The following is a 25,143-nucleotide window of genomic DNA, read 5'->3' as shown; positions in this document are numbered from 1 at the left end:
GTCACCGTGCTAGACATTACCAGCTACGCTTGTAAACCTTGCAGGCGCGCACCCTGAGCGCACAGCACACGCGCCTCTAAGCCACTCTGGCGAATCCCCGAGCCCCGCACACAGGCCCCCAGCTCTGAGCGTATATCTCTCATCCCAGCTCACGAGCCCCCATTTCGGAGCGCGCACCTCGGATCCCGGCACAAACACCCCCAGCTCCAAGCGTATATCTCGGATCCCAGCACAAGAGACCCCAGGCCGGAGCGCGCACCTCGGATCCCAGTTCACGAGCCCCCAGCCCCTAGCGTATATCTCGGATCCCAGCACACACGCCGCTAGCCCGGAGCGCGCACCTCGGATCCCAGCACACAAGCCCCCAGCCCCGAACGCACTTGTCGGATCCCAGCACACCAGCCCCCAGCCCGGAGCGCGCACCTCGGATCCCAGCACACAAGCCCCCAGCCCCGAACGCACTTGTCGGATCCCAGCACACCAGCCCCCAGCCCGGAGCGCGCACCTCGGATCCCAGCACACACACCCCCAGCTCCGAGCGTATATCTCGGATTCCAGCACACGCCCCCAGCCCGGAACGCGCACCTCAGAAACCCACAGGAGCGCCCGGTTCCCACCCACCCTGCCAGCCCCGCCCGCGCCCAGAGCCCGCGCGCCGCGGCTCGCTCACCCTTCTCGCTGACGCTCTCGCTCTCCAGCTCCACGTCCTCGCAGCTCGTGTACTCCGGCGTTGACACACCCTCTTCTTCCGAGCTGCTCACGGACATTTGGCGCCGCTTGCCGCCCCTCTTGGCGCGGTGTGGCTTGGGCGGCGAAGGCCGCACAGACTCGGACTGGTCGGAGCTGAGCGAGTCGTTGCGCAGCATGGTCTCCACTTTCTCGCGCTTGGCCTTGCGCACCAGGACGGCCGAGCCGGGGTCCAGGCGGCTCTGCTTCCGGAGCGGCTCCGGGACCTCCGCGGGGCCCGGGCCTGGCCGGGGCGCCGGCGGACTGGAGTCGGCGAGCGGCTGGGCGCCCGGCGCCCGGGCCTCCGCGGTCCTCTCAGCCGAGTAGGCTCGCGGCGAGGCCGGCGGCGAGCCCCGGGCGGCGTGGGGCGCGCGCGGGCCGGGCCTGCCCTCGGGCCCCGCGGCCGCCTCGGTGCGCGGCAGGGACACGTCGCTGTGGCGCCGCTCGTGCCGGGCGCGGGACACCCGCGCGTGCATGCGCATCTGCTGCTCCTCGGGCGGCGGCTGGACGGGGTACCGCGCCAGGTTCGGGTCGCTGCGGTACCGGGTCTGGTACTCCTCCTCTTTCCGCTGCTTCTCCGCTTCAGCCACCGGGCCTTCCTCGCGTTTCTCCGGCACGACGGAGTAGTCCTGGGACCGGCCTTTCTCCAGCCTTCGGCTTTCCCGCCTTTCCTTCCGCTCCCGTTCTTCCGCGGGCGCCTCTGCAGGAGGCGCCGAGGTCCTGGGCGCGCGTTTGCGCTCGCCCTTTGGAGCGCCTTTGCCATTCTGCTCAGCCAGCCCTGGGGTCTTCTTCCTGGGATGCACAAAGAAACGTGGAGAAGGAGAATCGCGTGTAAACTCAAGGCGAGGACCAGACCCCAGAAGCAGCATCCTTGGAAATAGTTCTTCGATGTCTAATTAAAAAGCGAGATGTTAAAAAGGCGCATTAAACCCGTATACCCGAGTCGCTTTCTAAATAAGGTTCCTTTGCGTTACAAGATATTCAGGGTCTTCACAACTGGCTTTCAGATTTTTAAATTCTCTATCAGTTAAACAGATCATTTTAAAAATCAATGAATTAATTCACTAAAAGAACAAGTTTTATGCTAACCTCTTTAACATGTTCTAGATAAAATGATTGGAGAAGGAAATGGCAACCCACTCCAGTGTTCTTGCCTGGAGAATCCCATGGACAGAGAAGCCTGGTAGGCTGCAGTCCATGGGGTCGCACAGAGTCGGACACGACTGAAGCGACTTAGTAGTAGTGGTAGTAGATAAAATGATATAGGTAATAATAAGTTAGGATAAACGCTAATAGATATATATCAGTTCAAAAATTAATACCTGACATATATTTGGGCGATATATATTAATCTCTTATAACGGAAACATTCAAGGAAATGTGAATATAAGTATGTCCATTTCAGAAATTAATTCTACTAGCGTTCTTGCCTGGAGAATCCCAGGGATGGGGAGCCTGGTGGGCTGCCGTCTACGGGGTCGCACAGAGTCGGACACGACTGAAGCGACTTAGCAGCAGCAGCAGCAGCAGCAGCACTTCAGTTGTAGAACAAAAGTACTTTTTAAGAGATCATGTGCAGTCCAACACTTTTTAGGGAATTGGTTAGGAAAAAAAAAATGATTGAAGCTGAGCCTTCATTGTACCTTCCCCAGCAAAAATTATAGAAATGTTGACGTTTTGAAATTATTATTCATTTTTCCTCCCTCTCAGGCCTTCTCCCCTCATTCCAAAATGCAGAGCACAGGGAACCATGTTCAATATCCTATAATCATAACAAAAAAGAATATGAAAATAAAAAGCAGTTTGTGTTCTACTTTGCTCTCCATCTTGTAGGAGACACTGACAAAGATAAAGGAAAAGTGTTTCACAGTTTGAATATTTAAATTACATTGTTTAAGATGCCCCTGTACAGCCCTTTTCTGAACATTGTAGTCCATCTGCTTTGGGCAGCTTTCAGCAAGGACACCCGAAGTTACAGAAAGGGGATGCCTTACCAAAGCATTCAGACCCTGTATGCTCGACTGTGCAGTTAAAATGGGGACAGATAAGCTCTTTCTGGAATCCTTAGATCCATAGAAAGGGCTTTCTAGAGAGAACATTGGAAGTCCAAAAGCAGACTTCATGAACAAAAACTGAGAATAATATACAAGATGGGGAAAAGTAGAGCGGTTTCTATTGTCCATTATCAAAGTAGTAATTGCTAAAATATGTTGTGGGATCAGTTTGAGCAGGGCCTGGTGATAATGGAAAGAAAGGGGAGAGGGTTTCCAATGACACAAAAGCAAAACAGAAGCATGGTCAACTCTGCCTGAGGCTTTTAGATTACTTGGTCCTTTGAAGTGGGAGAGATTTTCAGGGAGGGTGGAGTTTCACAGGTAGCATTGCTGTTTTCCCGTGTAAGGGGTCTGCTATGAATGCAGTCATCATAATTAGAGTTTTCATAAAAATGTGATGAATGTACTGCAAACCTCAGTAGCTCATTAAAGCAGAGTTGCCCTTGTGGAAGTTTCTATAGAGTCGATTTTTTTGTTGCTGTTGAAATACTGATCAAGGATGCTTACCTTGCAGAGTTCGTGTGCAGATTAAAGGAGACAGCATCTGTGAAGATGCTTTATGAAAGGATAGCCTTATATGCAAATGGGACTCTTCTCCAGTCTCTCTGATTCTTGTCTTCAAAATAGGCCTTTTCTCACATCTAATGTTTCCATCCCCACTAGCTCCTGATGAGTGTACAAATTAGGATCAAAAAGACTAAGATCTTGTTTCCAAAAGAAATATGTACCCCAGTGTTCACTGCAGCACTACTTACAATAGCCAGGACATGGAAGCAACCTAAACGTCCATCAACTGTTGAATGGGTGAAGAAGATGCGGTACATATAATATACAATGGAATACAGTAATAAAAAGGAAGAAAATAATGTCATTTGCCACAACATGGATGTGACTAAAGATTGTCATACTAAGTGAAGTAAGTTGGGATGAGAATAACAAATTTGGTATGTTACCACATGTTTGTGGAATCTAGAAAAATGGTACAGATGAACCTATTTGCAGGGAAGGAATAGAGACACAGACGTAGAGAACAGAACTTGTGGACACAGTGGTGGAAGGAGAAGTGAAGTGAAGTGAAGTGAAGCTCAGTCACGTCCGACTCTTTGCGACCCCATGGACTATACAGTCCATGGAATTCTCCAGGCCAGAATACTGGAATGGGTAGCCTTTCCCTTCTTCAGGGGATCTTCCTAACCCAGGGATCGAACCCAGGTCTCCCGCATCACAGGTGGATTCTTTCCCAGCTGAGCCACAAGGGAAACCCAAGAATACTGGAGTGGGTAGCCTATCCCTTCTCTAGCAGATTAGGATTCCTGACCCAGGAATCAGACCAGGGTCTCCTGCATTGCAGGCAGATTCTTTACCAACTGAGGTATCAGGGAAGGAGAGAGTGGGACAAATTGAGAGAGTAATATTGACATACATACACTCACGTGTAAAACAGATAGCTAGTGGTGGAAAGAGAGGGCGGGACGAACTGAGAGAGTAGCAGGGACACACACACACTCCCACATGTAAAACAGATAGCTCGTGGGAAGCAGCTGTGGAGCACAGGGGCTCAGCTTAGTGCTCTGTGATGACCTAGGGAGTGGATGGACGGTGGGAGGGGGGTCACAGAGGGAGGGGTATATCTGTATATATAACTGATTCACTTTGTTGTATCAGAAAAACTAACACAGCACTGAAAAGCAACTGTACTTCAAAAATAAAAATTTTTAAATAATGTAATGTAAAACAAGACAGCCAGCCACTCCTTCAGGCTTGGCTCATTCTCTCAAGGACCCTGACTACCAACCAGGTCCCCCTCTTCCTCCTTCTCCAGCCCCAACATCCTCACTGTTGTCCTCGGTATTTATATAATCAGCAAGTCATTTATATCATCAGGAAAGCTATTTGTCCTTATCAGTCTTTTTCAAATTTCATCAAAAAGCCTCTCCTCGGTGCCTACTCTCAACTTCTTTGTAGTTTTTCACAGTTCATCATAAGCAGGACTCAAATTTTCTCTTTGGAAACTCTATACTTCCAAACTCTTCCTCTCCTTTAAAAGAAATCCTTTTCTGACCAATCGTGAGCTGCCCTTTCAGCATCCTTTCTTTCCTTAACTCACAGCACTTTGTCACCATGCTGCAAGTCTGGCCATCACGAGGGTGGCTCTGGTGTCTTGCCATCATGGTCTCTCCGATTTTGCCTGCCCATCCCACAACTTCTGGGTGTCCTATCTGCCTGTGTTCAGAAGGTGCTCCCCTTTCCTGTGGCCTCCAAAGGACTTGTGTTTGTATTGTCGAGCTCTGATCATGTCAGCCCTCTGGGCCAGTTCACTGCCCAGGGTGGTGTCTTCCCTAGGGGCCGGTGTGGTCTCTTTCCCAGGATCTGAATGAAAAGGGACTATGCCCCAGTCATCTTGATGCCCTCTGGCTCCTGCAGTGTTCAGTAATGGTAAACACATGGTGCCTACTGTCTGCATTCACTAGAGGCCTCCCATGGGCCTGCTGCTGAGCACAGGTGCTCACTCAGTCCTCCAACATGCCCGTGAGAATCCCTGGTGACAGAGCGAGGCCTGGAATCCGGATCACTTCAGCTTTGAAGTCTTTGAGCTTACTGTGGGAGTTTCCTTTGACAAGCAGATCAGAAGCCTTCCTTGGATCCTACCCTCGGATCCTGTCCTCCCACCCAGTGGAATAAATAAGGGTCACACAGGCGAAGGCAGCCACACCCAGTGCTAACCGTCAGGTGTCCCAGACTCCCAGCCTCGGGAAGAAAAGGGCTATATCCCCCCTTGTTAACGCTGTCCCCACCTACTGCACAGCATCCTGTCTGGGCATTAATACACGGTTGCTGCTAAGTCGCTTCAGTTGTATCCGACTCTGTGACCCCAGAGACGGCAGCCCACCAGGCTCCCCCTTCCCTGGGATTCTCCAGGCAAGAACACTGGAGTGGGTTGCCATTTCCTTCTCCAATGCACGAAAGTGAAAAGTGAAAAAGTGAAAGTGAAGTCGCTCAGTCGTGTCTGACTCTTTGCAACTCCATGGACTGCAGCCTACCAGGCTCTTGGGCCCATGGGGTTTTCCAGGCAAGAGTACTGGAGTGGGCTGCCATTGCCTTCTCCATGAATGAATGATACAGTAGACAAATTGAAATTAATAAGCTGATCACGTGAGCCCAAACTTACAAGCCTCCATTGCATTCCGTTGTTTTCAGGATGAAGTCTGTGAAATTGAACCTGGCTAAAAGGCCCAGTGTGACCTGGGCGCTCAGACCTCACCGTCATCCCCTGCTCCCCCCCCTTCTCCAAATCACCCTCCAGCCAAGACCAGCCTCTGGGTGGTCCCACTGTTCCTTCTGGCCAGACACCCATGCACCCATCCCTTGCTTCACCTGGCTCATCTCTAGTCACCTTCAAAGCTCAGTGTAGAAGAAAGCATCCTTCAGGAAGCCTTTGCTGATGCACCCCCAGCCCTAAGTGTGTCTGTTCCCCATATTCTTCTCTCAGAGCACAGATTCAACTGCAGGACTCACTCTAATAGCCAATAACAGCCAATGGCTGTTCTCACCAAAGGGTTGGAAGTTCGTAGTACACTTGGGTGACTTGTTTACCTCCATGTGGGACGTGAAAGACAAGCTTTTCAGCAAAGGCCTCCTAAGGAAAGATAGGTTCTAGAGAGAGACAAAGGCAGTGGGCTCCCTATCGCTTTTCTGGTTGAGTCTGAGAGGCACCCTTTCTGCATATCCTAGCGGTTCGATTCCTGAAGATGGGTTTGCTCTCCATTTAAGATCTTGCCCTTTGCCTGTGGGTTGCTGACCTCTTACCTGTCTCTGGGAGGCTCGCTTCTAGATCTGGAGGATGCCTGCTTCTGCTCAGGGCCCCCGGCTTGCGGGGCGGGCTCAGCGCCCTTGGTCCTGTCCACCTGTGCGCCGGGGGTAGCCTGGTCCTGGGCGGAGGCCGCGGCGCTGCTCAGGGGGGTCTGCGACCTCGAGCGCTCTTGGAGCCGGGCTTTCTTCTCTCTAGGCGCCTCGGAACCCGCCCCTGTAGCCGTGTCGCTGAGCGTTCCGTCCTGACTGGGCTGCTGAGGGCCGCTGCCGAAGAACCACGCCCCTGACTTGGTTAAGATTTCCTGTTGCTTTCGACACAAATTGCATACCCACATAACCTGTTTGAAGAACAGAGAACAGTGTAAATTTTCTGTGCTGTGGAAATACATTTATTTTCATCACACTAAAATATCTCTTAAGGCAAAACAGAATGGTTGTCATTTTTATGTTGATCCTTGAGCAGTTCTTATGAAAATGACCCCTGAACAAGTTTATGAATGCCTGCAGCATGACCCATTGGAAACCATAGACTTATGGTAACCAGAATAGAGCCTTTCTTGGCATTCATAATCTATGATTCTGAGTTTTCTATTACTATGTATTCACCACATTTTGAATGACTGACTCTGAAGTTTCATTTAAAATATATTTGTATACCTGTGGCGGATTCGTTTTGATATTTGGCAAAACTAATACAATTATGTAAAATTGAAAAATAAAATAAAATTTAAAAAAAAAAAAGAGAAAAAAAAAGAAGCAGAAACTCCAAAAAATAAATAAAAAAATAAAATAAAATATATTTGTAAAAATGGTCTAAGCAAGGTAGTTGATTGATTAGAAAAATGTTGTAGGGAACCATGGAATTAATATTTATGTATATACGCCTCAGTGTGTCAAAGGATTTAGAAGCTGTCTTCTCAAGAACCATCCATTATTAAAATCAATATTATAAGATATTCAGGAGGAATTAACAAACAATGAAAGGTAGTCGCTGAAGAACAGGACAGGCTATATATGTTCTCTAGTTTACTAGTAATCAACTAAGCTCAGCTGTAAGAGCTATTTTGGAATAATCACTGGGAAACACATTCGCTGATAAATTATGAAATGTATCACCACTTAAAATCTATATAGCTGCTCTCTTTTTGGGCACACTTAGTGAAGTGAAGGTAATGATGAGGACAATGGTGTTCATAGAAATAATGAATAATAATATAACAGCCAAGCCTGCCTCACTTACTCTTCTCAGAATGCACTTCAGTTTTCTCTTTGTATTTCAGACCCAGCACCTCCAGGAAGGCTGATCACCTACCTCTAGGTGCCCATTTCCACTAATAAGACTAAGTCAACAGTCACTCAAATATACCGCTCAAGGATGGATAAATCCTAGATACATCAAGCAAGAAGCAATGCAAGACAGTAGAAGAAGCAGCATTTAGTTGGCAAAAAGAAGAAAATAGAATACTGAAAACTTTCCAGTGGATACGAGGAAAATTATCACTTGTTACTGTTTATAAGACTAAAGCTAAAGTGATAATAAGGAAATGAGAATAAAAGCAATACATTTTAAAAAGAAAAATATTGCAGATGAACTGTTGAGAACTCCTTCTTTCCAACAAAGAAAATTCAAATGAATTAATAATATGGGGAAAACTAGGATGTAGCAAATATATTTGCTATAATATGTTTAAGCTTTATGACACTTAACTCAGCCCTCTATATTTCCTTGGGTCATAAAACAAAGAAAATGTGGTCCACAAAATCAATTAATTACAACATCTGCACAGTGTATTATATCATGGACTTCCCATCTACTGAAATGTTAGACAAGATGAGCAATATGCTGTGTATGCCTATAGCAAAATAAAGGATCTATGGAGTGGAACTTCAATTTAACATGCTTGCCAAATATGGCTATACTTTGCACAGCATTCGTCCATCTCTTTGATGTTGTAAATAAGGTCCATCAAGTTCTGACTGATTGAACGTAGAGGTATCAGTGATAACGTCGTGAGGATGATGCTCTATAACCAGGACTTCCATCAACAGTGACACCATGTCTCCTCTCCCCAGACCCTGGATGAGGACAGGTGACACCCTTCCTCCTTGGCTGCCTCATTGTTGCTAAGACAGTGAAGAGAAAGTCTGAATTCATAGAGTGCTAGGACACTGATATGAAATTTTGACTATTTCACAGTAACAGGAAGCAACAGTTAGAACTGGACATGGAACAACAGACTGGTTCCAAATAGGAAAAGGAGTATGACAAGGCTGTATATTGTCACCCTGCTTATTTAACTTACATGCAGAGTACATCATGAGAAATGCTGGACTGGACGAAACACAAACTGGAATCAAGATTGCCGGGAGAAATATCGATAACCTCAGATATGCAGATGATACCACCCTTATGGCAGAAAGTGAAGAGGAACTCAAAAGCCTCTTGATGAAAGTGAAAGTGGAGAGTGAAAAAGTTGGCTTAAAGCTCAACATTCAGAAAACGAAGATCATGGCATCTGGTCCCACCACTTCATGGGAAATAGATGGGGAAACAGTGGAAACAGTGTCAGACTTTATTTTTCTCCAAAATCACTGCAGATGGTGACTGCAGCCATGAAATTAAAAGATCCTTACTCATTGGAAGGAAAGTTATGACCAACCTAGATAGCATATTCAAAAGCAGAGACATTACTTTGCCAACAAAGGTTCGTCTAGTCAAGGCTATGATTTTTCCTGTGGTCATGTATGGATGTGAGAGTTGGACTATGAAGAAGGCTGAGCACTGAAGAATTGATGCTTTTGAACTGTGGTGTTGGAGAAGACTCTTGAGAGTCCCTTGGACTGCAAGGAGAGCCAACCAGTCCATTCTGAAGGAGATCAGCCCTGGGATTTCTTTGGAAGGAACGATGCTAAAGCTGAAACTCCAGTACTTTGGCCACCTCATGCGAAGAGTTGACTCATTGGAAAAGACTCTGATGCTGGGAGGGATTGGGGGCAGGAGGAGAAGGGGACGACAGAGGATGAGATGGCTGGATGGCATCACTGACTCGATGGACATGAGTCTCAGTGAACTCTGGTAGTTGGTGATGGACAGGGAGGCCTGGCGTGCTGCGATTCATGGGGTCGCAAAGAGTCGGACACGACTGAGTGACTGATCTGATCTGAAGTAGATATTAAAATTGTATTGATTGCACTAATAATTTGCAAAGTATTACTTAGCACCAAATTAGTTTCTTTTCTACAAAAACATTAAGGTGTACTTAGGATAAATATACCTTTCCTTTAAAACTATACAGAACACAGCAAAATTTACAATTATTACACAAGTTCCAAAATGAAATTAAGCTGAGTAAACAGGCAGAAAAGAGCACACATCTGCATATTTCTTATAAAATTGTTATCACAGTTTTATTTGATTGTTTCATGATTTTAAGTATTATAAAAATGGACTAATAAAAAGTAATTGTCAGATTTGGACAAGTTCCAAATTTTGAATATGTGCAAAACTGCTGTAGGATTAATAAAGGCAAACAGAATGTGCTTTTTATTCAGTTCAGTTCAGTCACTCGGTCATGTTCAACTCTTTGTGACCCCATGGACTACAGCCCACCAGGCTTCCCTGTACATCACCAAATCCAAGAGCTTGCTCAAACACATGTCCATGGAATCGGTGATGCCATCCAACGATCTCATTCTCTGTCGTCCCCTTCTCTTGCTGCCTTCAATTTTTCCCAGCATCAGGGTCCTTTCCAATGAGTCAGTTCTTCACATCAGGTGGCCAAAATATTGGAGTTTCAGCTTCAGCATCAGTCCTTCCAATGAATATTCAGGGTTGATTTCCTTTAGGTTGAACTGGCTGGGTATCCTTGCAGTCCAAGGGACTCTCGAGTCTTCTCCAACACCACAGTTCAAAAGCATCAGTTCTTTGGTGCTCAGCTTTTCTTATGGTCCAGCTCTCACATCCATACATGACTACTGGAAAAACCATGGCTTTGACTAGACAGACCTTTGTTGGCAAAGTAATGTCCCTGCTTCTTAATAGGCTATCTAGGTCAGTCATAGCTTTTTCTTCCAAGGAGCAAGCATCTTTTAATTTCATGGCTACAGTCACCATCTGCAGTGATTTTGGAGCCCAAGAAAATAGTCTGTCACTGTTTCCATTGTTTCCCCATCTATTTCCCATGAATTGATGGGACCAGATACCATGATCTTAGTTTTCTGAATGTTGAGTTTTAAGCCAATATTTCCCTTCTCCTTTTTCACTATCATCAAGGGGCTCTTTAGTTCTTCTTTGCTTTCTACCGTAAGAGTGGCGTCATCTCCATATCTGAGGTTATTGATATTTCTCCTGGCAATCTTGAGTCCAACCTGTGCTTCATCCAGCCTGTCATTTTCCATGATGTACTCTCCATAGAAGTTAAATAAGTAGGGTGACAATATACAGTCATGATGTACTCCTTTTCCAATTTTGAAGCAGTCCATTTTTCCATGTCCAGTTCTAACTGTTGTTTCTTGACCTGCATACAAATTTCTCAGAAGGCAGGAAAGGTGTTCTGATATTTTCATCTCTTGAAGAATTTTTCACAATTTGTTGTGATCCACACAAAGGCTTTGGCATAGTCCATAAAGAAGAAGTAGATGTTTTTCTGGAACTCTCTTGCTTCATCTATGATCCAATGGATGTTGGCAATTTGATCTTTGTTTCTTCTGCCTTTTCTAAATCCAGCTTGAACATCTGGAAGTTCCCTATTCATGTACTGTTGAAGTCAATTAAGTTTTACAATTCACTTAATTTTATTTTTTTTTCTAATTTTATTTTATTTTTAAACTTTACATAATTGTATTAGTTTTGCCAAATATCAAAATGAATCCGCCACAGGTATACATGTGTTCCCCATCCCGAACCCTCCTCCCTCCTCCCTCCCCATACCATCCCTCTGGGCCGTCCAGTGCACCAGCCCCAAGCATCCAGCATCGTGCATCGAACCTGGACTGGCAACTCGTTTCCTACATGATATTTTACATGTTTCAATGCCATTCTCCCAAATCTTCCCACCCTCTCCCTCTCCCACAGAGTCCATAAGACTGTTCTATACATCAGTGTCTCTTTTGCTGTCTCATATACAGAGTTATTGTTACCATCTTTCTAAATTCCATATATATGCATTAGTATACTGTATTTATGTTTTTCCTTCTGGCTTACTTCACTCTGTATAATAGGCTCCAGTTTTATTTTTGATTTATTTAAAAAGTTACAGTTAATGGTTAGTAGAAGCAGCTACTTTAGCATTTTGTAATATTATTTATTCATTTAAATCTGTGATATTATATTTGTCAAACTCTAACAGTTAGGAAAACTCTTGTTTAATTCCAAATTTTCCTACATCTTATTTATTTGTGTACCACAGTATTTTTTATATTTGTATTTAAAAATTAATTAAAAATAAAATATTAGTCATATTTTTCAACACAGTTCATATCAAACATTGCAGACATGTATAAAAATAACCAATTAGTTGCTAATAAGCAATGCAGTTATTTGTGCTTAAAGATTCTATTTTTGAATTGATTGTTAATTATTATGCTTGCTTGTAACTGTAGAAAAGTCCACAAGTGGGTTGGGGATCCTTTCTTAATTGATTTTTTTTCAAAGAGGAGAAGACATATGTATATATAAGTCTATATGTATATGTATATATACGTCTACTGGTATATTTACCTCTTAACTATATTCATAATATATTTTTAAAAGTAGAATGGTGTACACTGATCATTTACTGCCATTTATTGATGATTTTATTACTTTTGTTCATTTCAGTTGTACCAGTGTTTCTACATACCCACTAGGATATTAACTGCCCCAGCCTTTTGTGTATTTATCAATTGGATTAGTAGCATTTTCTTACCCATTTAATAACTATTTGATAGAGTTTTCAAATTGTTACTTGTCATATCAACTATTTTTTTGTTACAAAGATGACTTTTCATTTTACATTGTCTAATCTGTTGTGCTCTTCCTTAATGATTGTTCTGTTGCTTCTAATTTAGCACCAAAGATTCTGTGATAAATATTCACTTTTATTTTCATTGACTATTTATATGATTTAATATGTTACAACTTAATTCTTGATCTCTCAGAATTTATCTTGATATGTGACAAGAGACAGGGATCTAAAGTGGTTGTGTTTCTCTCATAGCTAACAATCTTGACATGATGTACTGGATAATCTCTCATCTCATCACTGAGCTTGAAAGAAGCATGTCGTGTCTAAACGGCCCAGGTTCTCACCTCAAATCCACCCCTTGTTTGCTGTTTACTCCAGCCCCTTTCATAGCCTCCATAACTCATCAGTAAACTTGGGATCCTGGCAGTTTCTAACTCACTGAGACATTTTGGGAATTAATGGCATAATTCATCTAAATCACTCAGCACAGAGCCTGACAGACAGTAAAAGCTTACCAGGCACTGATCACCGTGGTAATGTCTAATTATGACTAACAACTAATCATTACCATCATCATCACCTCGTTAATCATATGTGTAAAATTTGGGGGGCTCTCTGTAGCATACAAAGCCAGCAAGAAACTTGTATTTTGTTCCTACAGAGAAACAAACAGATGTTCCCGAGCACTTATTAATCCAACCCGTCAGTTAAATTATGACGCATAGCCCTCCGTCTTGATCACTTCCACGTGGGCTGCCTGATGGCGTGTCTCTCACTGCTCCTGTTTGTGTAACTATCTGTGTGGGTCATGGCACGTCAAAGGGAGTGGGGAACACTGAATATGATGACCCACCTTCCTGCTCCGCTAATGAGGAAGTTACATCATCTCTCTATATTTCAGTTTACTCATTCACAAAATAGGGAAAATAATAATAGTGATGCTTTCATAGACTATGTGTTAGGATTTAGTCAGTGAGAAAATATATACAACCTTGTTTAGCTCATGGAAAGCACTCAATACATATGAATGATTAACAGCAAACAAAAATTCACTGAAGATGACTTTAGTTAAAGGTAAGAAGTCTTTTTTGTTTTCTGTAAAAAGTGCCATACTCTGGACATATTTCTGATTTAAACAAGTGTTTCTGTAATGCACTTTTTTTTTTTTCTAGGCCATGGGCATACAGCAGTGAACAAAATGACATATGGAGTTCACATTCCAGTGAAATGATAGTAAATAGATGAGGAATGCAGGGTAGTGAGAAGTGCAATAGAAAAAAATGAAAAAGAACAGACATTCTGTGTGGTGGTGGACAGGGTTGGTTTACCTTCATACTAGCTGTTGGGAACATTTCACTGAGAGAGGGTATTGAAAAAGTCCAGCTGTAACAATAGCAAGTGAAGACGATTTTGAGGAGATATAAACCTTTTGATTTCAAGGCAGTGAAGGTAGAGCCCTGTAGTAGGTTCGCCAAGCAGCTAGGGTCAGAGTAAATGGACCTTTGGGAGTCATGGCAAAGACTGACTTTCGTGATGAGAGTAACAGAAACTCCTGGAAGGTTTTGAGCAGAGAAGTGACCTAATGTATTATGTTTTGATAGGATCCTTCTAGCTACTGTGTTGGGGACAAAATGCAGAGACTCAGCTGAAAATCTTTTTGAATTGAATTCTAACACAGTAAGTTCCCTACATAGTGTGAGTTCTGTTCAAAGAGCTTGTTCATAGGTCCAGTCTGTAAGTTCAATAAAGGTAGCCCAGCTAACACAGTGGGTTATACAGCAATGTACTGTAATAGGTTTGTAATACTTTTCACACAATTTAAACATAAAAACACAAAAAATAAATAAAGCATTTTAATTTTACAGTGCAGTAACCTTGAAAAGTAGTACTGCATAGCAGCTGGCATACAGGGGCTGGCATCACATGAACAGACTAGAGGACTTACTGACTGGAGGAGAGGGCATGGGAGATGGTGGAGCTGAAGGCTCATCAGCAATAGCAGACGGAGGCAAGCTGCAATTTTACTCATGCCTGATGCTGGTGGAACACACGTTCACATCTTTGAAATGTTGCAACTTGAATGTTTATATGTTGGGGGTTTACTATCCTGCTGTTTGGGTTCATTTTTGCTATACATGTTTTTTAAGCCCTGTAGGTTATCTTTTCCTGTCATTTTGTTGGTGGTGAATCTCTTCTCATATACAGCACAAGACTGAATTGTATTTATTTGTCTAATTTTTGTGTTTTAGTAGCATCTAGAAATGCACAGTCCTTATTTTAGAAGTCCTGACTCACACTCCTTTCCTGGCATTCAGTAAGTTTATTGACATTTAATAAATTGTGGCAATTATTATCACTATAATCTTAATTTAAGGAGCAGAATCACATCTGTTGTTTTCAGGGACAGTATTGAGGACCTCTGTATGAGAATTCACAAGTAAGTTCAAATTTGTCATTTTTAATGACATGCACATGTTCATGCTCAGTCGCTTCAGTCGTGTCTAACTCTTTGTGACCCTATGGACCATACATAGCCCACTAGGCTCCTCTGTCCATGGGTTGCCATGCCCCCCCTCCACCCCCCTGCCCAGGAGAATCTTGCCAACTCAGGGAATCTGTGTCTCTTATGTCTCCTGCATTGGCAGGCAGGCTCTTTACTACTAGCGCCACCTGGGAAGCCCCTTCCAGTGAAAGAAAGTGTATAAAGTCTAATAAAATATTCTACTCTGAGTAAAATGACTCTTATTATAGATATTACTTGGTCAATAGATAACTGGCATTATGGAAATTCAGAAGAAATATTGAAGTACTTTTTATTCTTTTGATTTATAACATCATATAAGTTTCACATGTACAATATTTTATTTTGAATTCTGTATGCAGGACTGCATGCTCACCACCAAAAATTTAGTTTCCACCTGTCACCATCGAGTTGACCACCTTTACTCATTTCAGCCTCCCCAACCTGCCCTTCACTCTTAACTGATGCTCTATTCCCTGTAACTTCTGGTTTTGTTTTGTTTGTTCATTCGTTTCCTTGTTTTATTATATTGCATGTATGTGTGAAATTATTTGTCTTTCTCTATTTGACTTATTTCACTTAGCATGATGCCCTCAAGATCAATCCATGTAGTCACAAACGGAAAAAATAATTATCTTTTTTAATGGCAAAGTAATATTCTGTTATATGAGACACATCTCCTTTATACATTCATCTGTTGACAGGAACTTAGGTTGTTTCCATATTTTGACTATTGTAGATAATGCTATGGTGAATATAGGGGGGCTGCTGCTGCTGGTAAGTCACTTCAGTCATGTCTGACTCTGTGCAACCCCATAGACGGCAGCCCACCAGGCTCCTCTGTCCCTGGGATTCTGCAGGCAACGAAAGTGAAAAGTGAAAGTGAAGTCGCTCAGTCGTGTCCGACTCTTTGCGACCCCATGGACTGCAGCCTACCAGGCTCCTCCATCCATGGGATTTTCCAGGCAAGAGTACTGGAGTGGGGTGCCATTGCCTTCTCCTGATATAGGGGGGCTTTTTTTTTAATTAGTGCTTTTATAATCTTTGAATAAAACACCCAGAAGTGGAATAGCTAGATCATATGGTAGTAATATTTGTAATTTGGGTGGGAACACCTATAATTCCTTAGGGCTTCCTTGGTAGCTCAACTGGTAAAGAATTCTCCATATTAGCTTCACCAATTTACAGTCTCACCAACAGTATGTGAGGGTTCTCTTTACTCCATATCCTTTAATTTCTTTGTTGACACAATAGTTGTTCAGTAGCACATTGTTTAGTCTGCATGTTTTGTGATTTTCCAGCTTTCCAGCTTTAATCGATCTCTAGTCTCGTAACTTTGTCATTAGAAAAGATTCTGTATACAATTTCAATCTTCTTAAATTTTTTGTGTCCCCATCTATGGTCTATCCTAACAATGCCCCATGTACACTTGAAAGGAATGTGTATTCTGATGCATTTGGATGGAATGTTCTGTATAAATCTATCAAGTCCATTCAAGTCCATTTTGTATAAGGGGATTCCCAGCTGGCACAGTTAGGAAGGAATCTTCCTGCCAATGCAGAGGCCATAGGTTTGATGCCTGGGTTGGGAAGATCTCCTGAATGAGGAAATGGCAACTCATTGCAGTAGGATTGCCTGGAAGATTCCGTGGACAAAGGAGCCTGGCAGGCTACAGTCCATGGGGTCACTAAGAGTTGGACACAACTGAGGGATTGAGCACAGTTACATCTGATGTTTCATTTTAGGCCTCTGTCTCCTGTTTAACTTTCTTTCTAGATGATCCATCCATTGATGTACTGATGCTTCTATACCAGGCGCATATGTATTAGTCACTGTTATGTCTTCTTGATGAATGATCCCCTCTATCTCTATATAACGCCCATCTTTGTTTTGCCTTGAAGACTATTTTCTCTGATATGAAAGTGGCTGTACTGTCTTTTTGCTGCCATTTCCTTAGCATATAATCTTTCATCCCTTCTCTTTGAGCTTATGTTTGTCTTTAGAGCTATAGTTTGGTCCTGTTTTTTAATCCATCCAGCCACTCTGTGTCTTTTCAATGGTGAATTCAAGTTATTTATATTTAAGGTGATTATTAATAAATGAGAACTTAGTATTGCCATTTTATTTTTTCCTTTTCTGGTTGTTCTATATCTCCATTGATTCTTTATGTTTTTGTCTGTCATTTTAATTTGGTGGTTTTCTATTAATATCTCATAAATAACATAATCTGTTTAATGCAGATGACATCTTATTTTCATTTGCCTACATGGATATCATCCTTTTTTTTTTCTTCCCTATTTATGTTTTTGTTGTCTCAAATTATTCTTTTATTATGTTGTGAGTTTGTTACCAAATTGAAGTAGCTATTGTTTTTTTTTTTATTGCTTTTTCTTCTTTAACAACCTATTTGATTAAGAACCTCTTCAGTCTGATTCTATTTATCTACTTATTCAAAATTTATGTATTTAAAAAATTTGGTTTTGATGTGGACAATTTTTAACATCTTTATTTAATATGTTATAATATAGCTTCGGTTGTTTTTTATAAGTTCTGTTTTTTTGGCCATGAGACATGTGGTATCTTAATTCCCAGATCAGGGATCAAACCACAGTCCCTGCATTAGAAGGTGAAGTCTTAACCACTGGCCTGCCAGAGAAGTCCCACCAAAGTACTTTTGACTTTTTTTTTTTTTCAAGTAGAAGAGCTCCTTCCAACTTTTCTAGTAAGGCAAGTCTGATGATGATGAACTCCCTCAGCTTTTGTCTCTCTGAGACAGCTTTTATTTCTCCTTCATGTCTGCAGGGTAACTTTCCTGGATAGAGTATTCTTGCCTGATATTTTTCCTCTATCAGTGTTCTGAGAATGTTATTCTCCTTTCTTGGCTTGCAGAGTTTCTGCTGAGAAATCTGCTGGCAGCCTAATAGAGGTTTATTTGCAAGTGACCATCCATTTTTCCCCAGCCACTTTAAAATTCTTTGTCATTGATTTTCAATAGTTTTAATATAACGTCTTTTGGAAATGGTCTTTTTGTATTGAGATAATTAGGTGTTCTCAGTTCCATGGAATGGTAAGTCCAGTTTCTTCCTAAGGTTTGGGAAATTCTCGATTAATATTTCTTTAAATAAATTCTCTACTCTTTTCTTCCTTCTTCTCCTGGGATAACTATTCTGTTAATTTTGCACTTCCTAATAGGGTTAGATAGTTCTTGCAGAATTTCTTCTTTTTTAAAATGTCTTAATTCTCTTTCCTCTTGTGCATGTATGATTTCTAGACTTCCAACTTTGAGCTCACCAATTCTTCCATATGGTCTGTTTTATTTCCAATGCCTTTAATGCATTCTTCTTGCCCTTAATTGAGGTCTTCAGCTCCAAAATTTCTGTTTGGATCTTTTTCAGAATGTCAGTCTCTTTGGTAAAGTATTCTTTCTGTTTGAGAATTTTATTCCTAAACTCATGGACCTGCATGACTTCTTGCTTCTCTGCATCTCTTATTCCATTTTCATCAGAACTCCCTTTTTGCCATGCCATGTGACATGTGGGATCATAGTTTCATGGCCAGGGATCAAACCTGTGCTTGAGAGTGTGGTGTCTTAACCATTGGACTGCCTGTGAAGCTTCACAAAGTATTTTTGAAGCTTATACAATAAATGGGTATTTATTTAATAAATTATATACATATCTATTAGATTAACACAGTATTTGCAGGATAAAACTTGCAAAATATAAATTTAAATGAATGAGATTAAAAATATATAGAATAATAATAGAATAATGTATATAAAATATATAGAAAAATAACAGAACAATAATTTTATTTTGTACTTGAATAAAATTATAAAACAATCCCAAAAGTATTAGAATATCCTAATTTTAAAAATAAAGGAATACAAATCTAAATATGCCAATGTCAAGGAAAAAAATCACAAAATTAAAATGTGTTTTTGGTCTAAATGTTAATAAAATACAACTTATCAAAATTTCTGAGATGTTGCTAAAGTACTTTTTAGAAAATCATAGCTTTAAATACTGCATTCCAAAAGAAAAAAATTACAAAATCAATTATCTCAGTTTTAACAATAAAAAGAACAAAAATAATAAAATTAATTAACAAGAACAATGAAATAAAGAAGAAAACAATAAAGATGAGAGGGGAAATCCATTACACATAAAATTTAAAAATCAATAAAACCTAGAGAAAATCAATGAAATTAGAAACTGGCTTCTTTGAAAGGACTAATAAAATTGTTGAACATCTCACTTCACTGAAAAAAAAAAAAAAGGAACTAGAATTACCCAAAGAGAAGACAGTGCCACAGACCCTAGATTCATTAAAAAGATAAATAAGGGAATATTATGAACAACATAATATATATTTATTTATATATAAGTATATATGCTGCTAAGTCACTTCAGTCGTGGACGACTCTGTGCTATCCCATAGATGGCAGCCCACCAGGCTCCCCCGTCCCTGGGATTCTCCAGGCAAGAACACTGGAGTGGGTTGCCATTTGCTTCTCCAATGCAGGAAAGTGAAAAGTGAAAAGTGAAAGTGAAGTCACTCAGTCGTGTTCGACTCTCAGCAACTCTGTGGACTGCAGCCCACCAGGCTTATCCATCCATGGGATTTTCCAGGCAAGAGTACTGGAGTGGGGTGCCATTGCCTTCTCCATAAGTATATATATTTATATATAAATATATATATATATATTTTAATATTATAATTTAATATTTTAACATTATAAATATATATATTATATATAATACATATTATATATTTATACATAAATATATATACTGAATATGTTTATAAATTAGTATACTATATATATAAATAGTATATTTATTTATGCCTTTAAATAAAATGTGTGTGCTTAGTGGCTCAGTCATGTCCACCTTTTTGTGACCTCATGGACTGTAGCTCACCAGGCTCTTCTGTCCATGCATGTTCCAGGCAAGATTACTGGAGTGGATTGCCAGTTCCTACTTCAGGGGATCTTCCCAACCCAAGGATCAAACCTGCATTTCTGGTATTGGCAGGCAGGTTCTTTACCACAATCGCCACCTGGGAAGCCCCAATAAATTAATTAACATGCATTAAATAGAGAAATTCCATTAAAATTCAAACTACTAAAAGCAATACAAGAAGAAATAGAAAACCTGAAGAGCTCCATAAGTAGTAAAGTGGTTGAATTCATAATTAAAAGACAATATACAATGAAAATTCCAGAACCAGATATCTTTAATGGAAAAGTCCTTTAAAATTTTAAAAGAGTAAATGATACCAAAATAATACAAAATTTTTTTAGTACAAAAGTGGAAAATGGACCACTTCAACTTATGAACTCATTTTATCTGGCCAACTTAGCATTGAAACTCAATTTCTGATACAAGAAAACCCTGCTATAAGAGAATAAAGTTAAAAACCACAATCCCTGAAAAGCATAGAAGCAAAAATCTTTAAGAAAAGATTTATCAAATCTATAGGAAACTCACCATAAGCAGTATATTTAATGTGAAAGTCAAATGCTTTCTACCTAATGTCAGGAACAAAGCAAGGATTTCTGTTTTCAACACCACTATTAACCTTATAGTACAGATCAGAGCAAACACAATAAAACAATGAAAATAAATAAAACATAAATAGGAAAAATTAAATCTAATATTATTTACAGAAGTAATAACCATACATGCAAGAATTCCTAAAGAATCATCAAAACACACTACTGGATAAAAAGAAGTGGTTTTATCTGGCAGTAAGTCACAAAGTCAATAGAAAAAAATCAATATAAATACTTAAAAATTAATTTAGCAACAATATATGTAAAAAGTTCTACACTAAAATTTATACAATGCTACTGAGAAAAATTCATAAATACTGCTATAGACTGGACTGTGACCCCCTCCCCAACTAATATGGTGAAGTCCCAACTCTCTTAATTTGCTTATATATGACAAATCCCTTATGATTATACAGTGGAAATGAGAAATAGATTTAAGGGACTAGATCTGATAGACAGAGTGCCTGAGGAACTATGGACGGAGGTTCCTGACATTGTACAGGAGACAGGGATAAAGACCATCCCCATGGAAAAGAAATGCAAAAAAGCAAAACGGCTGTCTGAGGAGGCCTTAAAAATAGCTGTGAAAAGAAGAGAAGCAAAAAACAAAGGAGAAAAGGAAAGATATAAGCATCTGAATGCAGAGTTCCAAAGAAGAGCAAGGAGAGATAAGAAAGCCTTCCTCAGCAATCAATGCAAAGAAACAGAGGAAAACAACAAAATGGGAAAGACTAGAGATCTCTTCAAGAAAATCAGAGATACCAAGGGAACATTTCATGCAAAGATGGGCTTGATAAAGGACAGAAATGGTATGGACCTAACAGAAGCAGAAGATATTAAGAAGAGGTGGCAAGAATACACAGAAGAACTGTACAAAAAAGAGCTTCATGACCCAGATAATCACGATGGTGTGATCACTCACCTAGAGCCAGATATCCTGGAATGTAAAGTCAATTAGGCCTTAGAAAGCATCACTACGAACAAAGCTAGTAGAGGTGATGGAATTCCAGTTGAGCTATTTCAAATCCTGAAAGATGATGCTGTGAAAGTGCTGCACTCAATATGCCAGCAAATTTGGAAAACTCAGCAGTGGCCACAGGACTGGAAAAGGTGTTTTCATTCCAATCCCAAAGAAAGGCAATGCCAAAGAATGCTCAAACTACCGCATAATTGCACTCATCTCACAAACTAGTAAAGTAATGCTCAAAATTCTCCAAGCCAGGCTTCAGCAGTACGTGAACCATGAACTTCCAGATGTTCAAGATGGTATTAGAGAAGGCAGAGGAACCAGAGATCAAATTGCCAACATCCGCTGGATCATGGAAAAAGCAAGAGAGTTCCAGAAAAATATCTATTTCTGCTTTATTGACTATGCCAAAACCTTTGACTGTGTGGATCACATTAAACTGTGGAAAATTCTGAAAGAGATGGGAATACCAGACCACCTGACCTGCCTCGTGAGAAACCTATATGCAGGTCAGGAAGCAACAGTAAAAACTGGACATGGAACAATATACTGGTTCCAAATAGGAAAAGGAGTATATCAAGGCTTTATATTGTCATCTTGCTTATTTAACTTCTATGCAGAGTATATCATGAGAAACGCTGGGCTGGAAGAACAAGCTGGAATCAAGATTGCTGGGAGAAATATCAATAACCTCAGATATGCAGATGACACCACCCTTATGGCAGAAAGTGAAGAGGAACTAAAGAGCCTCTTGATGAAAGTGAAAGTGGAGAGTGAAAAAGTTGGCTTAAAGCTCAACATTCAGAAAACAAAGATCATGGCATCAGGTCCCATCACTTCATGGGAAATAGATGGGGAAACAGTGGAAACAGTGTCAGACTTTATTTTTCTGGGCTCCAAAATCACTGCAGATGGTGACTGCAGCCATGAAATTAAAAGACGCTTACTCCTTGGAAGGAAAGTTATGACCAACCCAGATAGCATATTCAAAAGCAGAGACATTGCTTTGCCAACAAAGGCCTATCTAGTCAAGGCTATGGTTTTTCCAGTGGTCATGTCTGGATGTGAGAGTTGGACTGTGAAGAAAGCTGAGCTCCAAAGAATTGATGCATTTGAACTGTGGTGTTGGAGAAGACTCTTGAGAGTCCCTTGCACTGCAAGGAGATCCAACCAGTCCATTCTAAAGGAGATCAGTCTTGGGTGTTCATTGGAAGGACTGATGCTGAAGCTGAACTTCCAATACTTTGGCCACCTCATGCCAAGAGTTGACTCATTGGAAAAGACTAAATAGTTCTTTTAGGTTTTTCTTACAATCTTATAAAAAAACCCAAATGAACGTCTTGGCCAACCCAATATTTCTAATTAGCTAATGAATAATAGAATGCTATATATAATTAACTAAAAATTAGATAATAATAGGGTAAATAGAAAATGCAAAGCAAGAGGGTAAATTTAAACACAAATACAGTGACATGGCATAGAATGTAAACAAATAAATGTTCCAGCTGAAAGGAGAAAATCATTAGACTGGATTTTGTAAACAACCTAGCTGCTAACTAAAAGAGATATTCCTTGAGTATAGGGATACAAAGAGATTAAGCAAAGAGAAAACAAAAGAAATATCACGCAAACACTGACCAGGAGAAAACTAATGTAGTGATACTAATGTCAGGCAAAGTAGACTTGGTGGAAATATTGATAAAAAGACACATTTCAATATAGTAAAACATTAATCCATCCAAGAAAAGCTATGGTAAACCTAGACACATTATTAAAAAATAGACACATTATTTTGCTTACAAAGGTTCATATTGTCCAAACTATGTTTTTTCCAGTGAGAACTGAACCATAAAGAAGGTTGAGTGCCAAAGAACTGATGCTTTCAAACTGTGGTGCTGGAGAAATCTCTTGAGAGTCCCTTGGACTGCAAGGAGATCAAACCAGTCTGCCCCAAAGGAAGTCAGTCCTGAATATTCACTGGAAGGACTGATGCTGAAACGGAAGTTCCAATACTTTGGCCACCTGATGCAAAGAACTGACTCATTGGAAAAGACCTTCATGCTGGGGAAGATAGAAGGCGAGAGGAGAAGGGGATGACAGAGGATGAGATGGTTGGATGTCATTATTGACTCGATGGACATGAGTTTGAGCAAGTTCTACGAGATACTGATGGACAGGGAGGTCTGACATGCTGCAGTCCATGGGGTCACGGAGCTGGACATGACTCAGCAACTGATCAACAAAAATCCATTCAATGACACTAATATCTAATTGTATATGTATTAACATTATAGTCAATATATAAAATAAAACATGCATAATAAAATCAGTAAAGTTATAAAGATTTGAACAACGTTGCCCTCATCAATAAGCAGAACTGTGTTCATTAACTGCAGAATCACAAACGTGTAAATGTGTACATCTAACAATGCTGTATGGATGTGGTGCAATCTTCAACACACACACACACACACACACACACACACACAATCCCACTATGTTTTCCTGGAAATGAATAAGGTGATTCTAAAATTATTATTATAGAAAGCTAAAGGCCAAAAATAACTAAAACAATCACATAGAAAAAGAAAAATTTCAGATTTAGACTCTTTTTACTCCCTTACTGCAAATATTTTGCAACTACTTTTTTAAAGCAGTGCCATCAGGCCACTTGCACAGTTATTCATTATTTAGACAGACGATTCTTATCAATTCAAAAAAAAATCATTAAGCTCCAACAGGTGTTTTTTTATTTATTTATTTATTTTTTTTTACAATGAAAATGCCTGACTTAAGCTTTGATTATGGAGGCATCCACTTCAAAAACGGCCTTCCCAAATAAACACCTAGCCAGTCACAACACAAGAATAAAAAGACAGGCTACCTCCCCACACTGACTCCTTTGTTTTAGAGATCTTGGCTCATTTCATAACTGACTATTTGGGGCCCTTGTTTTTTTCTTTTCCTAGATAGCATATTCAAAAGCAGAGACATTACTTTGCCAACAAAGGTCCGTCTAGTCAAGGCTATGTCATGTATGGATGTGAGAGTTGGACTGTGAAGAAAGCTGAGCACTGAAGAATTGATGCTTCTGAACTGTGGTGTTGGAGAAGACTCTTGAGAGTACCTTGGGCTGCAAGGAGATCCAACCAGTCCATTCTAAAGGAGATCAGTCCTGGGTGTTCTTTGGAAGAATGATGCTAAAACTGAAACTCCAATACTTTGGCCACCTCATGCAAAGAATTGACTCATTGGAAAAGACTCATGCTGGGAGGGATTGGGGGCAGGAGGAGAAGGGGACGACAGAGGATGAGATTTCTGGATGGCATCACCGACTCGATGGACATGAGTTTGGGTGAACTCCGGTAGTTGGTGATGGACAGGGAGGCCTGGCGTGCTGCGATTCATGGGGTCACAAAGAGTCGGACACGACTAAGCAACTGAACTGAAGTGATGCTTCAAATTCCTGCTCTTCTGTTTTTAATTCACCAATAAAGAGAGACTTGGGAAACCTACACCTCTACCCACAATCCCAATAAAATCAGAACCCCAGGCCAAGCACT

The 25,143-nt window shown here is 40.8% G+C and overlaps 1 protein-coding gene across 44 annotated transcripts in view; it reads right to left on the bottom strand.

Moving 5' to 3' along the window:
- Positions 1 to 25,143, bottom strand: part of RIMS1 (regulating synaptic membrane exocytosis 1) — a 607,640-nt gene that overhangs the window by 242,336 nt on the left and 340,161 nt on the right. For all 44 annotated transcript variants that reach the window (XR_015132287.1, XM_086316267.1, XM_086316269.1 and 41 more), the window contains 2 exons: positions 6,588 to 6,928; positions 671 to 1,518 (listed from right to left, as the gene is read on the bottom strand). Coding sequence is in view for 43 of the 44 variants with exons in the window: in XM_086316267.1 (XP_086172393.1) it covers positions 671 to 1,518; positions 6,588 to 6,928 (1,189 nt within the window). In the remaining variant the exon portion in view is untranslated. The remainder of the gene's footprint in view (positions 1 to 670; positions 1,519 to 6,587; positions 6,929 to 25,143) is intronic.

The sequence above is a fragment of the Bos grunniens genome, chromosome 9 (genome assembly GCF_055505025.1).
Source record: "Bos grunniens cultivar Pamir isolate PY7600 chromosome 9, Bosgru_T2T1.0, whole genome shotgun sequence".
NCBI classification, from domain to species: domain Eukaryota; kingdom Metazoa; phylum Chordata; class Mammalia; order Artiodactyla; family Bovidae; genus Bos; species Bos grunniens.
The sequence above is the reverse complement of the archived record's forward strand: the minus strand, read 5'-3'. Positions and strand labels throughout refer to the sequence as shown.